The sequence below is a fragment of the Schistosoma mansoni genome, chromosome 4, assembly GCF_000237925.1.
Source record: "Schistosoma mansoni strain Puerto Rico chromosome 4, complete genome".
Classification (NCBI taxonomy): Eukaryota; Metazoa; Platyhelminthes; class Trematoda; order Strigeidida; family Schistosomatidae; genus Schistosoma; species Schistosoma mansoni.
In genome coordinates this window covers 28,824,996-28,837,150 of record NC_031498.1, presented here as the reverse complement: position 1 = coordinate 28,837,150, position 12,155 = coordinate 28,824,996, and the positions used below count along the sequence as shown (strand labels likewise).

General features: G+C 32.9%; 1 protein-coding gene and 1 non-coding gene across 2 annotated transcripts in view; one reads left to right on the top strand and one right to left on the bottom strand.

Annotated features, from left to right (window-relative positions):
* Positions 1–1,399: 1,399 nt before the first annotated feature.
* The window catches only part of Smp_151810 (putative voltage-gated potassium channel), a gene marked incomplete at both ends in the record, with an annotated part of 89,711 nt that continues 78,955 nt past the window's right edge, over positions 1,400–12,155 (bottom strand). The window contains 3 exons of the mRNA XM_018797410.1: positions 1,400–1,694; positions 5,506–5,590; positions 6,140–6,241. Of these exons, the coding sequence (XP_018652454.1) occupies positions 1,400–1,694; positions 5,506–5,590; positions 6,140–6,241 (482 nt within the window). The remainder of the gene's footprint in view (positions 1,695–5,505; positions 5,591–6,139; positions 6,242–12,155) is intronic.
* On the top strand, positions 9,073–9,139 carry Smp_tRNA_02177_Gln_TTG.1.1. The gene has a single exon. It is a non-coding gene (tRNA).

Below are 12,155 nucleotides of genomic sequence, written 5' to 3'. Positions count from 1 at the left end.
TCCACTCTTTCAGTTATATCACAGACATCATCTGTGGTTACTTAGTGATAAGTCTTGTTGATTGAACGCTATACTCGAATCCTAAGCTAGTCTCGTAACCCTCAAGCTAAAACTACACAGCGAATTGAACACGAGAGAAAAGGCACAAAATATACGAGAAGCATTTTACTCCAAAGGTTTATTTATGTACAGAGAATATAGAGTTTTTATAGTATTTTAAAAGTCCTTAGGTTTTCCTGAAAATTCTAGAATACTACTAAACATAGTAACAGTATAGTAATCAGTCAATCAGAACCTCTACATGTGACTTTACATTTTCGCGATATTTCTAGTCAAACTTCTAATCAAACGCTGATTGGATAAAAATGTTTCTTAATGTTTCATGAGCTTGTCGTGTCTATTGCGAGTAATTTTCAGGATTGCCCCAACACTTAGATCATTACATAACGTACAAATAGTAAGTGTTTAGTGTGCTTAGTTAAGATATTAGAAGAGTTTGATCCCACCCTTACAGTAACTGACATCATCTAAGAAACATGTAAACTTTTTTCTAAAAAAAATATATTTCGTTCAAATCTACAAAATAGAATTAGTTCCCAAATGTAAATGAATTAAATTCAATCAAAAAGTCTAATTAACTACATTATCTTTTGTTACTTTCTTTTCTCTTTTTTTTTTGTTCTTTCCATTTAATTCTCATCATTTTAATTGTTGAGATTATTGTAGGGGGGTATTCATTTCTATTCCCCCCCCAAAAAAAAGTGTCATTCATGTTTCCCTTGATATTTACTGATTTGTACATATTTGTTGAATGTTTATCAATATACACATAGAATGATATAAGAAAAAAATGTATATCTTGTATAGTTTTGTTTGCTTGTTTGTTTTTTGAAGGAGAAGAAGGGGTAAAGTGTTTCTCAGTAAAAAATAAGCTGTTGCTATGAAGGATACGAAACACTTTTCTTTTGTTGTTGAGGAAAAATATTTTCATTCTGTTTATGATAGAATTATCTAACGATTTGTACATCTTATCTGTTAATAACGCAACACTCACTCACTCATTTACATACACACATATACACAGAAGTAAAAACCCAGGTGAATCAATGAATAAACATTTAAAGATACTCTTAGAAACATTATAGTCAAACAAAAATAGTTTCTATCCAAATTCTTTACCTCTTTTGTTGTATGAATAGAAATAAGAAGAAAATGATAGAAAATACAAAAACAAAAATGATATCTGAGAAAAAAGGAGAAAGAAACAACATGTCGACAGAAATGAATGTGTATCGTTTGAGTGAATCTATACAAAATGAGTGTATCTATCTATATAATACTGATTACATAATATACATATTATATGTGTAATGTGTAATATTGAAGTTTGAATATACCTTTAATTCAGATCATGTGATATAGATGGATGTTTATGTAATAATTTTTTAATTGGATTCAATTTTGGTGTTTCAGGTGATATTTGTCTTGAACTAGTTAAACTTTGACTACGAAAATCATAATTACGCGGTGGTAACTGGAATGTAACTACACGATTCTCTGGTGAATAATGATGATGATGATGATGTGTTCTATTATATTGATGTAAACATGGACGTGAATTATTTAATGTTGATGGTTTCATAGATTTATGTGTAGGCAAATCATCTTTTAAATTTTTTACGCTACTATTACTACTGTTATTATTATTATAAGTAGTAGTAGGTGTAGGTGTAGTAGTAGTAGTAGTATGAGTAGTGTCCATTTGTGTTGAAGATGTAGTATCATTTTCTGTTACTGAATAGATCGTTTTTAATCGTTTTTCATGGTTATTATTAATACTACTCATATTACTGTTATTAGTAGTATAAAGATTTGTTAATTCATTATTTTCATTTTTTATAAAAAATTTAGTAAATTCAGTAAAATTTTTTTGTATTTTATCAAGTTTTTCATTGATTTTTAATAATTCTGATTTTATAATGGTAATTTCATTTTGTGTTTGATGAAAATTTGTAAAAAGTGTTGAAATCAGCTGATTTTGTTTTGTTAATCTATCATTATTATCATTACTATTATTATTATTATTATTATTATTATTAGTAGTAGTAGTAGTAGTAGTAGTAGTAGGTGTAGTAGTAGTAGTATTGTTACCATGGCATAAATTGATGGATATATCATTTATTCGATTGCAACTTTCATCTTGACAGTAATTGCCAGTATTATATCTGTTAAAACAATTAGAGAGAATATAATAAAAAGGTGTATTCATTTAAAGTCATTATCACTAGGGTAAAGAAAAAAATGTTTTTAGCTGATTAGAAATGATTGATAAGGTTTAAAAAACGAGATCATATTTATGTTATGTCCATGTTTTAGTAATATAAGTGTTATATCCTAGTGAAGATATGAGTACGGGTAACTTCCGAGACCTATTAATGGACGATTATTCTATAGATATTCATATTGTTTAACTATTAAGTAATTAGATTGTGCATGTCTATATTCATCTTATTATAAGCTTCATTTTGATCTATGAATTATTACCGTACAAAATACTGTTCCCAAATTATGTTGAGTTTATTGATTACCGTATCCCGCGTTCACAGAGACATTTGGCTTGATCATGTACAAATGTTATTTTCCATCCTATGGTGTGATGCGATTTGTCTGTCTGGTATATAAACCGAGTATGTTTGAAATAATTGAATCGCATAGATTGGTATAACAGAAAAGGCAATTGGTGTTCTAGGTTCAAGTGGAAGGGCTAGGCGGACAAGGGACCAATAAGGACGCTAGACTGATCATACCAGTTGAACGTCATTGCTTTGGCACAGTGTTAAGATTAGATAAGTCGTATTTCGATTGGTGGATAATTCACGTGATAAAAGCCGGACATAGAATCAATAACGAATTAGCATACGTCCTATATATTTTTATGAGGTCATAACAATAAGGGAATGGTTCTATAATTTAAAGATTTATTAAATTAACGAACTTGTCAGTACTATTATCAATAATATTCGATATATTACTGATATACTTGAATGTTATTTTCAGGAGCGGTTTTTTGTGGAGATTTTAGTAATTTTATAGTTGGAGTCATTAGTCAATTGAAGCTAGACCCCCATGAAAAGCCTGGAAGCACTGGATGACCATTTTGTCCTATTTTGGGACTCCTTAGCAGTGCTCAACAACGATCCAGCCTATGCGAGAATCGAACCCAGGACCTATCAGTCTTGGCGCGAGCGCTTAACCTCTAGACCACTAAACCGGTATCCAACGGTGTTAATATATAACTTTAATCAATCCACGAAATTGTTTGATAAAATCTGCACCTACTAATGTTCTAAAACGACTTGTAGTTATGATTACTTTGTTGTTTATTAGTTCTTAAAGAAGTTTGTCATTTTATTAGAAAACAAAAAAAGATACTTTTTCACTAGTTAAGTGTTTTGTGTTCTGATAGCTATTCATTCATTAATGTGAGAATTTACATCAATAATGTTAGTTTAGCTAATCATTATCAGTATTTTACTAACAACTAGAATATTATTCCGTTAAAACAACTTTTATATCAAGAATTTAAATACCTTCATAAACTTTACATATTTAGATGAGATAAAGAACATTTCTAGTTTAAAACACTATATAACCATGTTCAAGATACTGGTATTGTAGTGAACAAGAACACGGGTAGGGACAGTTGAATGTATTCGAGCACAAAATTACAGAATATCTCAGTAAAATATAAGAACCATATAGGTGAATAGTTAATTTGCAAACTATCAATTAATCGTCTCAATCTTTACCGTTCCTTCTCCAACTATCAGTCTATCGTCTCCGATTATTATTGTTCATGCATTTTCATACCAATTGCATGCCGTTTCCGTTCTCTTTTTATCGATCTTCTACTGAAATGCATTCAATACCCGACCATCGTTATATATAGTACTTATGTGAATATATAAACAACCCACACCATAGTATGAATTTGAATCAGCGATAGAATAGATATGTGCGACCATCATAACTAGAGGTTAGAGACTCTGGGTGACATAGCTCAGAATCAATCATGCTGGCGTAGGCGTACACACTCTTTGTCTTCCATTAAGCCTTGAGATTAAAATTACTTTATTTACCATCATAAAAATATTGCTAATAATGTAAAGATTCATAAGGTAAAATTTCGTCACCTAATTTTGTTATTTATCATTTAAGTTGTTTCTTGTGAATATCTTATTGAAATATAGCCATATCGTAGTGAATGAGAACGCCGAAGGGAAAGCCGGATGTATTTGGATACGAAATTACAAAATATCTTAGTAAAATCTGAAAACCATACAGTAAATACTTCATGTGGAAAATATCCCTCAATCATCTCAGACTTTGTTGTTCCTTTGTTTCCATACCAATCAACCTCTGTTATCGTTCTCTTCTTTTCGATCTTCTTAACCTTCTACCACCAGGCATTTCACTTTCGGTTGGTAATATATTCTACTTATATCTGTCGACAAACACCACAATGTGATACATGATGGACTGGTCAATTAGAGAAATAACGAATAAAAATTAAAAAATTCAAAAGATTTACGATATTCATCGAATATAAAGGAAGCACTATTGGGAAAAACAACTTTTTCCAACTGGACCTTGGGTTTCAACCAGAGAAGTACAGACTACAACGATGAAGCGGAGACTGTCGTTTTCATGAATTCATACAAACACCAAACAAGTACAATTCCTTGTGATTATCAGTTCATTCACTATCTAATTAACTGTTTTCAAATCAAAAGCTGTCCATGTAACGTATCATACTAGTGGGAAATGAATGTTGGTGAAGGATGATGCAACTGTAGAGTCATACTTCTGAAGAATTGTTAGACTATTTTGAACAATATTATCAGAGGTCGGATTGGTGCATAACTGTATATCAGTAGTATTTTGGTCAAAAAAGTAATCTATATGTTGGTTAGTATCAGAAAGCTTTTGTGGATATAATAGTAATCAACATATTTTCACTAGTGACTGGCTTCAAGAGGTACTTCCTGAAGTTCTAGTGAGAAGCAGTGACCAGTGGAGTTCAACCAGGTCTGAGATAGTAACTCATTGAAGATAATGGTGGATATGTCGTTCAATTTCGAGGATTAATTGAGGTTTGACATTAACACCGTTGGATGTTGGCTCAGTGGTCTAGAGGTAAGGAGTTCACGTGCGAGACTAACAGGTCCTGGGTTCAAACCTATCGTAGGCGGGATCGTGGGTGTACACTGCTAAGGGGTCTCACAATAGAATGAAATGGCCTTCGAGTGTTTCCAGGTTTTCCATGGTGGTCTAGCTTCAATCGACACATGGATTCAACTATTAAAGTTACGTAGATCTCCACAAAACCCCATCTAATCCTAATTTTTCGTCTTACAAAAAACATAATGAAATTTCTTCATCTAACACCAATGAACTTCAAGATTTCAAATCTGGAGGAATAAATATTTTCAAAAGATAACTTACATCCATTCATTTCTAGAATAAATTCCAAAAGATTTGTCATTATGTTGATTAATATCATCTAATGATTTACATTTATATTTTATATCTAATGTTGACATTTTCATTTTAGAAGAATCAATAAAATTTTCCAAAGAATTTGATAAATTCATAAGAGGGTAATTCAAATCAAATCTTCTCTTATATACTTTATTATTATTATTAGTAGTAGTAGAAGTAGTATTAGTAGTATTATTAGTAGTATTTGTTTTATTATTATTATCATTCAATTGTTCAATGGATGGATTATTGTTTAACTGATCTATTTCATTATTATATTCATTTGAAATCATAGAAAAAATTGGAGATTCATTTGATTTTTTTAAATAATTTGAATATAAATCTAATGAATTTTGTTTAAATTTATGAAATTGATTTTTTGGTGGGAAATTTAAATTTTCAAATATTTTTATTGATTGATTATGATGATTATGATTATTATTGAATTGATTATCAAATTGATTATTTATTTTTAAATTATTATTATTATTATTTGTATTGATTGTATTGATTATTGATTGTTGATTATTTTCATGATTGATTTGATTATCTTTGTTATTGATTATTGTTTTATTATGTGAATCATTTAATAAAGAACATTCTTCATTGATTATTTCATTAGATTTAATATTATTATCATTGGAATGATCATTGAAATTTATATTCTTATCAGTAATAACAGTGATTGCTGGAATAAGTTCTAAAGATGACTAAAATAAAATAGAATAGAAATAAGAATTATAAATCAGTTTTGGAAAGGATTAGTAATAAGTAAGTTTTGATTGATCATTGATTATAAGATGGTGTTTGTGGGTATGGACAGAAGAACATTATGGAAACTTCTTCGACAATATGGAGTTCGTGAGAAGATTGTCAACATTATCCAGAACTCATACGGTGGACTATAGTGCAAAGTCGTGCATCGAGAACAGCTAACAGATGCATTTCCAGTAAGGACCGGAGTCAGACAAGGCTGTCTACTCTCCCACTTCCTTTTTCTTCTAGTGATTGCCTCGATTATGAAGATTTCAATATTTGAAGGAAAACACGGAATACAATGGACATTTTAGAATCAAATGGATGATTTAGACTTCGCAGATGACCTTGCCCTCCTATCTCATACACACCAACAAATACAGACGGAGACAGTAAATGTAGCAGCAGCAGTCGCATCAATAGGCCTCAACATACACAAAGGAAAAAGCAAGATTCTCAAATACAACAAGGATAGCATCAACACAATTACACTTGATAGAGAAACTCTGGAAGGGGTGGAAACATTCACGTACCTGGAAGGCATTATTGATGAACATGAAAAATTTGATGCAGATGTAAAGGCGAGGATTGGCAAAGTAAGGGCTACATTGTTACAGTCGAGCTGAAATGTGGAGAACTACCACAACCATCATCAAGAAGGTACAAGTATTTACAAACAATTGTCTGCGCAAAATACTCAACATTCACTGGCCGGATATTATCAACAACAGTGTTTTATGGAGGAGGAAAAACCAGCTTCCAGATGAAGAGGAAATTAGGAAAAGACGTTGAAAGTAAATAGGACATACACTCGAGAAATGACCAAAGTACATTACGAGGCAGGTGCTAACTTGGAATCCTGAAGGGAAACGGAAAAGCGGTAGGCCAAAAAACACATCACGCCGGGAGATTGACGCAGATATGCAAAGGATGAATGTTAGCTGAAAAGAACTGGAAAGGATTGTCGAGGACAGAGTTGGATGGAGAATGCTGGTGTGCGGCCTATATTCTTCAACGAGGGGTAACAGGCGTAAGTAAGTAATATTGTGTTTAAATATGTTGATATATATTTGATATCCAACGGAAAGAAATCTGTTGAAAACGGTTTCTATAGAATTATTTTTCATTGAAAATTTAACAGCATGATATTATTATGAAGTGGTACCTATTAGATAACAGGTATTATCTCAGTTTCAAAGTTTTCAACAATGGATACCGTCTCTGTTATGTTTGAAGACATTACGATATCACTTGAAACACAACAATAAAACAAGCTAAGCTATTCCACAACATCTTATCTCTGATGACTAGAGGGAGAAGATCAGATTCAATCGAGGGAAACGTTTATTAGTACAAGTAGTCAGAAGCACAAATGAGCAAGCATACAACTCATGTTTACATATACAATGCGAAAAATAGTATACTAGAAGAGGGAACTAACTAATGACATTTAAGGTGTCCTTCTAAGTCGATAATGCAAACTGAAGGTAAAAGTGAGCATTTTTGACGCGAAAATAAGAAATTCGAATTTTTAAAATAAACTTACAAAAACAAGACGTTTATCAAGTGATTTCTGGGGACCTAGTATCCCCAGCAGTCTGTTATCCCGATGTTAGTATATATATAAGTAAGGTCTTGTTATTGCAACTAATGGAAATCTGTGAAGTTAATATGAATCAAAACACTTGTGAGTTATAGTGTATACTCATAAAAACGTATATTTCACTATTGATCTCTTGTTAAGAATGGATAATCCATAATGTTACCATCCGTCATAATGATACCAGCAATAATGTTCCCGAAAATTCACCATGTAAAACAAAACTTCAATGAAAGCCAAAGATGCGCTACTGAAGAAGTAGCTATAAAATCATGTCTACAATATCATATGTACTGACTACGACGTTGTGTATGTTGACAAGACAGACAAACAACTGATTGTAAAGTTCCACGAAAAAATATTTCTAAATCTTCAGAAAATAGCACAAAGGTTGAGTGTAGCATACAAGATCACTTCAGTATTGTAGTGTTACCAGTGATGTTTCAAATGAAATAAAATAGCTCCTAGTCAGTTTGAAGATTGATTAAGTAGTTCACAACTTTTTCAACATATTCAAGTAAGAAGGGGTTTTTGTGGAGATTTAGTATTTTCATAGGTGAAAGCGTGAGTCAATTGAAGCTAGACCACCAGGGATGCACACTGCTGAGGAGTCCCAAAATAGGACGAAAAGGCCATCCAGTGCTTCAAGGTTTTCCCTGATGGTCTAGCTTCAATTGACTCACGCTTTCGACTATGAAAATATTCAAGTAAATTGCTCCGTACTAAGTGATCTAAACACTTAGACAGCTTTTAAGTAAATAGTTTTTCCATAGATCAAAAACTAATTATGCCATCTGGATATTGATTACTTGTATGTTATATATGATATTCCCAGTTGATCAACGGTATTCGGTTTACGAAATGGGTGTTGTCATGTCACTTGCAGATCAATGATTATAAAAATTGTTAGAAAGGAAATCCAAATAAAAAAAACCTGCTAATACAAAAGGGAACAATAAACTTATGACAAAAATGCCGATGTCAAATAGAGATAAATGGGAACCTACCACCGTTTAAATGTATGTATTAATCCCAAATGGCACTTTAGAAAGTAAGGTAGTTTGGTGTTAGAAATAAACATTAGTTTGATTTAAATTCATTTAGTATTGTTTGTTTGAATCTTCTCATTGATGTTTAAAACTGCAACTGGTCAGTCAGCAATGGGCTATCAAGACTCAGTGGCCGAGTGGATAACGCGATGGCGTTTGAAGCGAAAGGTACTGGGTTCGAGTCCCAGGGTGAACATCAAGTTTGAGATGCAGGTACATCCACCTGACGAGTCCCAAATCGGACGAAACGCGCGCCAAACTGGATTCCACTGCTAACCACTATCCATCTGGGCTTACAGTTAATTTAATTTTTTTTATTAAGTTTCTTGAATGAATAAACTTTACAGGCGATTCATAGTTATATATGAAAGATTTAGTAGTACTGACAGTTCTACAATAATTATATTAGTCTTGTTCATTGATTGAACGGTCATTATATTCAATTTGTATATGTAGTTTTATTGTTCTCATTGATCAAAGATCCGTTATCACTGAACCGTTCTATCTATAAATGTCCACGAAAACTTGAGAAACTTATTGTTGGGGTGATCCAGAAAATTGCTCGTAAAAGACAAAAAAGGCTCAGGAAACATTAAGAAGCATTTTTATCCAATCAGCGTTTGACTAGAAGTTTTGCCAGAAACATCACGAAAATGAAAAGTTACATATAGAGTTGGCTGATTACTACACTGGTACTATGTTTAGTAGCATTCTAGAATTTTCAGGAAAACCCAAGGATTTCTAAAATGCCATTAAAACCCTATATTTTTCTGTAAATGAATGAACCTTTGGAGTAAAGTACTTCTCGCATATTTTGCACCTTTTCTCTCGTGTTCAAGTTACTCTGTAGATTCAGCATGGGGGTTACGAGACTAGCTTAGGAATCGAATATAGAGTTCAATTAGCAAGACTTATCACTTAAAACTTGAAAAATGAACAAAATAATAGTAGACATATTATTGGAAATACTACACTATCTACAATTGTAGCATAAATCCAATGCCCTATTCCACTTATTATATTTTGGCAATTCAAATAATTCCACCAGGTTTCTATTCATATTGATCTAACCTTCACAATCTACTCGACTAAATGTAAACTATACTTTGAGCAAAGCTACAAAATCTCCATTGAGTAGTCATAAATAATGATAGAATACATTCATTATCATGAATAGGATAGTTATAATCAATGACATTGTGATGTGTGAGCGAGAATGATAATAATTGGTTGTTTGTCAGACATGTAGATAGTGTGATAGGTGTTATAAGTGTTATATATTCCCCTATCCTGATTATTATTGATTGACTGTTCCTTGTTGTTGGATTGTGTCGGATTTTTGGTGCGGAAATATATTGACGTTCTAGTCAATCAGGCTAATCTCATGTTCTTGATCTGAGTTGTGTTGAAATCCTGTAGAATAGACACTGGAAAGGGAATCTAGTGTAGATATTCGTCTAAGGTAAATTAACATCCCACATACGTGTAAAAAGTGGAAGGACTGTTATAACAAGAAACTCCAAGCGTTATAACAAGTATCCTACCGTTTATAAAAATTGACGACGGTGATTAAAACAGATCTACGCTTACATATTGAGTTAAAGTGAATTTTGTAGCAACAGAATGGATTATCTGAAAACCTTGTTGCAACAGCAAAATTCTCTAATTCTATAACTGAATTTAGATTTGATCCAGAAAGTGGAGTTACTTTTGAGGTGTGGTTTAAACGCCATGAGGATTTGTTTATAAAATGAATGTAAAGAGTGGGACAAAAGTTCAAAATTGAGATTATTGTTACGAAAGCTCAGAGTGTCCGAACATGAAAAATTCTGTAATTTTATTCTCCCAAAGAAGTCAACCGACATAACCTTCAAAGAAACAATTGAATGCCTGACACATATATTTAGAGAAATGTCATCAATTTTTCGTCAAAACCCTGAACTAAGGATAGGGAGTGAAGTAGTCGAAAGCGTCGACAACTTCACTTATCTTGGAAGTCTGATCAGCCCTAATGGGTTGGTGTCTGACGAAATCTCAGCACGGATTCAAAAAGCTCGTTTGGCTTTTGTCAACTTACATCACCTATGGCGAAGACGAGATATCTCTCGAACAATTAAGGGACGAGTATACTGCAAAGCAGTTCGTTCTGTTCTACTTTATGGATGTGAAACATGGCCATTAGGAGTAGAAGATACTGTCAAGTTACTAGTATTTGACCACAGATACCTTAGAAATATTGCTCTCATCTGCTGGAATCACCGGGTAAGTAATAGTGAGGTTAGATGCAGGGTATTAGGAAATGCTGGTAAATCAGTTGATGAGGTCATGAAACTTCATCTACTGAGATGGTTGAGCCACGTGTTATGTATGCCTGAACACCGATTACCACGACGCCCTATGCTGACTAGTGTAGGGGATGGTTGGAAAAGAGTTAGGGACGGCCAAACCAAAATGTGGCATCAGTGCTTGAAGTCACTAACTTCTAGTCTGAGCCATGTTGGTAGATGCCGACTAGTTGGTTAGGTTCCGCGTGACTATCGTAACCAATGGTTGGAGACTGTGTGTGACATGGCTCAGAATCGATCACAATGGCGTAGGTGTATACACTCTTTATCTTCCCTTAAACCTTGAGATTAAACTTGCTTCACAACGTTCCTCCATCCTATACTATATCCTTACATACAACCTATCTTTTATATACTACCACCACTAGATTAACTATTTCTATGAATCCGGTGTTCATCTTGCTGTGCTAACGAGATATGACAACTTGGATCGATGCATATGTGTGCCTGGTCCTACGTTGTAGCTGACTGACTGACTGACTGACATCAAATTTTTCACACTAGATACCAATGTCTTCAACTTGTAAAGAAAGTACTGGACGACCATGTGACGTATGCAAGCATAACAAGAAACCCAAAGCGTTATAACAAGTAATCCTACTGTTTTAATAACACATTGAATGAGAAAAAAGTAAAGGTACTTACATTTGGACCACCATACACCAATGTTCTGACAATACAAAAGTTTTGTCTACAAAGTGGAATGATTTCATTTGTATATTTATGAGGAAGAAAACTGACTGAAATTGCATCTTCTTCCTGTTAAAACGGAAACAATAACTGATGGAATGTTACGGAAACGTGTACAAAAAAGCCGTTAGGAACAATAGGTTCAAAAGAGACTCTTCAGCTCGATCTCAATCG